We start from the raw sequence: 2,582 nt of genomic DNA, 5'->3' as shown, positions 1-2,582 counted from the left end.
TTTTTGGAGTGGCACAAATAATTTGTTTGGCATCTTATTGAAGAACAGCTGATTGTTCTGTAAATAGTTTGAAATGGTTATTTAAAAAAATCAAGGTAAAAGGTAAATGGATGCAAATAACTTTGTTTGTTTGTTGTTTGCAAAACTTGTGCAAAAGTTGTATGTATGCAAGTGTATCTATAACTGTACATATGTTTCTTGTGTAAGTGTAAATTTATCTGTGGTATTATGTAAATACTCACACTATTGTGTACTTCAAACACGTGGAGAGATGCCAAACTGCCTTTCATTGTTTTTGTAACAATGACAATAAAGAGTTATTCTATTCTATCTGAAAGACGAGACAAATCAGACAAAACAAGTCTGAACGCTGAAGCCCCTGAGAAACAAACAGGAAGACAGAGAGACCGAACAGTAGCAGCGCCCTCTGAAGGACAGAGGACACACTGCAGGGAGGGACACGGCTGCTGCTTTGAGAAGAAAAAACTTTATTTCATTAATCACAGGATTTGTACGAGCGCTCAAAGCATTAATCACTCAGGTGTGGGGACACCAACCAGAAGCTAAGAACAGAGAAGTCTACCTGATCCGAGGTGTGCAACAAGTTACCCTACATTAACAATCATTCAGTGGATGCTACAGTGGGGCTGTTAAACATGAGGGGGCGGGGCTTCATTTAGCCACATGATTCGACATAGTTCTCAGGGAAGTAGCCCTGTCTGCCGTTCAGGACGCCCTGATACCAGCCGTCCTCATGGCGCTGAGTCAGGTAGATGATGTCGCCCTCAGTGAAGGACAGCTCATCGGGCTTCACAGCCTCATAGCTGTACAGCGCCCTCACTGGACACAAAAAGGAATTGCAGTTAGACAAGCCACAGACTGTAGGAATGATGTCATCACAGCAAACTGTGATGTCACCTCAGTACCTTTCTCAATGTAATCTGGAGGGGCGTTGGTGTCGTAATCCACCGGAGGTGGGAGGGGCGGTATGTCATCAAACCTCGCCATATCATCCAATGAGAGCGGAGGAGGTGGGGCTGGAATCTCCAGATCTACGAGGGTGAGGAGGCAGGTGCGTATTAATGTTCTAATTCTACAAAAGCACTACCTCTAAGAGTACGGCATGCTGGCAGCAGAGTTCTCGTCTTACCCAGGTGTTCGAGACGAGCAGGTAAGCAGAGCCGAGATGAAGAGGAGGAAAGACGAGGCGGAGCACAGGGGGGAGGATAGGGGGGAGGTGGGGGAATCATGACTGACAGACAGAAAAAAGTATGATGAAGGCGTGATCGTCTGAGACCACAGGCAGTACTAAAGATGGACACCGTTACAATGACATCAGCCATCAGTTAGTCAAGTCCTGCTCTGAAGCCTCAAAGGGCGGGTCTGAGTGTGAAACTGCAGCCTCATTGGCTAATGATATGTAAACTGTAATTTGTTAGCCAGTTCAGTGCCCGAACAGTCGATGACAGAAGTAAAGAAACGGTGTCGCCCCCTGGTGGTCATTAAAAACAATGCAGCTATAAGGCGCTTTAGCTACGTCCATCTTTCACACTGTCGCTGATCAGGACCACGACAGATTCCTAATAAAGTTTGGATTGAAATGAATAGTGGGCAAATAAAGGCCTGGAACTCCTGGAACATTATTAAGGAACATTTATGGCCCTGAAAGATATTCAAGAACCCTTTCAAGGACCTCATGACTTCTCAGACCTGTAGCTCCCCGACTTTGTGCTTACGTGATTGGACAGTAGGCAGGAACAGAGAGCGGGTATAGCGGCAGCGAGAGGCGGGGCCTGAGCGGACCCTCAGAGAGAGAGAGCGAGTGGCTGGGGGTGAGTGACGGCGGTGACTCCTCCTGGATGGGAGGGTCACTGCAAAAGAACCACAGAAAAAGAAAAGACTGGAGAAAAACAAAGCAAAGGAAGGCGGACAAAAAGCACCACAGAAGAAGAAAGGGCTACTTAAACTGCACATTTTTGGAATGGAAGCTTTCTGGCGTCTTTTAAAATACCAGATTTGTGAATGATTCGGACTGTCCATGTATCACACAGGAAGTGGGTTCACTGATTTATTCTTCACCTGAACCTTCTCAGAGAATCTTGAGACTTATCGGTGAGTCGAGGAAAGCTGATTTTAGAAAATCAAACTGCACATGCACCAGTGGTTCATTCATCTTCACATTAAAAGTTGTTGCATATGCATAATATCAGACTTTCAAAGGCTCTAAACTGGGTTAAACTGCACAATTGTTAAATGTTTCAGTCTCTTTATACAGGAAACGCACACACAGCTCAATATTAAAAATGCTACCGTCTATCTCCTGGTCAGGTGGGGGTGGAGGGGGTGGGGACAGCAGGTCTGCGGTGTCACCGGGCAACGGAGGGAAGCCGTCGTCTTCAGAAAGAGGAAGAGGAGGAGGCAGAGAGGCACAGGGAAAACTGTTCTCTTCCACCACTGAGGACAGGGAGGAAACGAGATGTCATCATGATGTCACACAGTTTGATCAGGGTTACAGTGCGATGTGAATAAGAATGGTTTAACTCAGGGGTCGGCAACCCTGGGCACGCGCCACAGTTGGCACA

General features: G+C 46.4%; 1 protein-coding gene across 3 annotated transcripts in view; it reads right to left on the bottom strand.

Annotated features, from left to right (window-relative positions):
* Positions 1-471: 471 nt before the first annotated feature.
* The window catches only part of abi3a (ABI family, member 3a), a 12,073-nt gene continuing 9,962 nt past the window's right edge, over positions 472-2,582 (bottom strand). For 2 of the 3 annotated variants that reach the window (XM_005951375.2, XM_005951377.3), the window contains 5 exons: positions 2,311-2,454; positions 1,737-1,871; positions 1,151-1,252; positions 927-1,052; positions 472-840 (listed from right to left, as the gene is read on the bottom strand). In XM_005951375.2, the coding sequence (XP_005951437.1) occupies positions 677-840; positions 927-1,052; positions 1,151-1,252; positions 1,737-1,871; positions 2,311-2,454 (671 nt within the window). In that variant the 3' untranslated portion in view covers positions 472-676. The remainder of the gene's footprint in view (positions 841-926; positions 1,053-1,150; positions 1,253-1,736; positions 1,872-2,310; positions 2,455-2,582) is intronic. The other variant, XM_005951376.2, reaches the window with a different exon arrangement.

The sequence above is a fragment of the Haplochromis burtoni genome, unplaced genomic scaffold, assembly GCF_018398535.1.
Source record: "Haplochromis burtoni strain Fernald_Lab_line unplaced genomic scaffold, NCSU_Asbu1 Contig_997, whole genome shotgun sequence".
In the NCBI taxonomy this organism is placed as follows: Eukaryota; Metazoa; Chordata; class Actinopteri; order Cichliformes; family Cichlidae; genus Haplochromis; species Haplochromis burtoni.
Note: the sequence above shows the minus strand (reverse complement) of the source record. Positions and strands in the feature narration are given on the sequence as shown.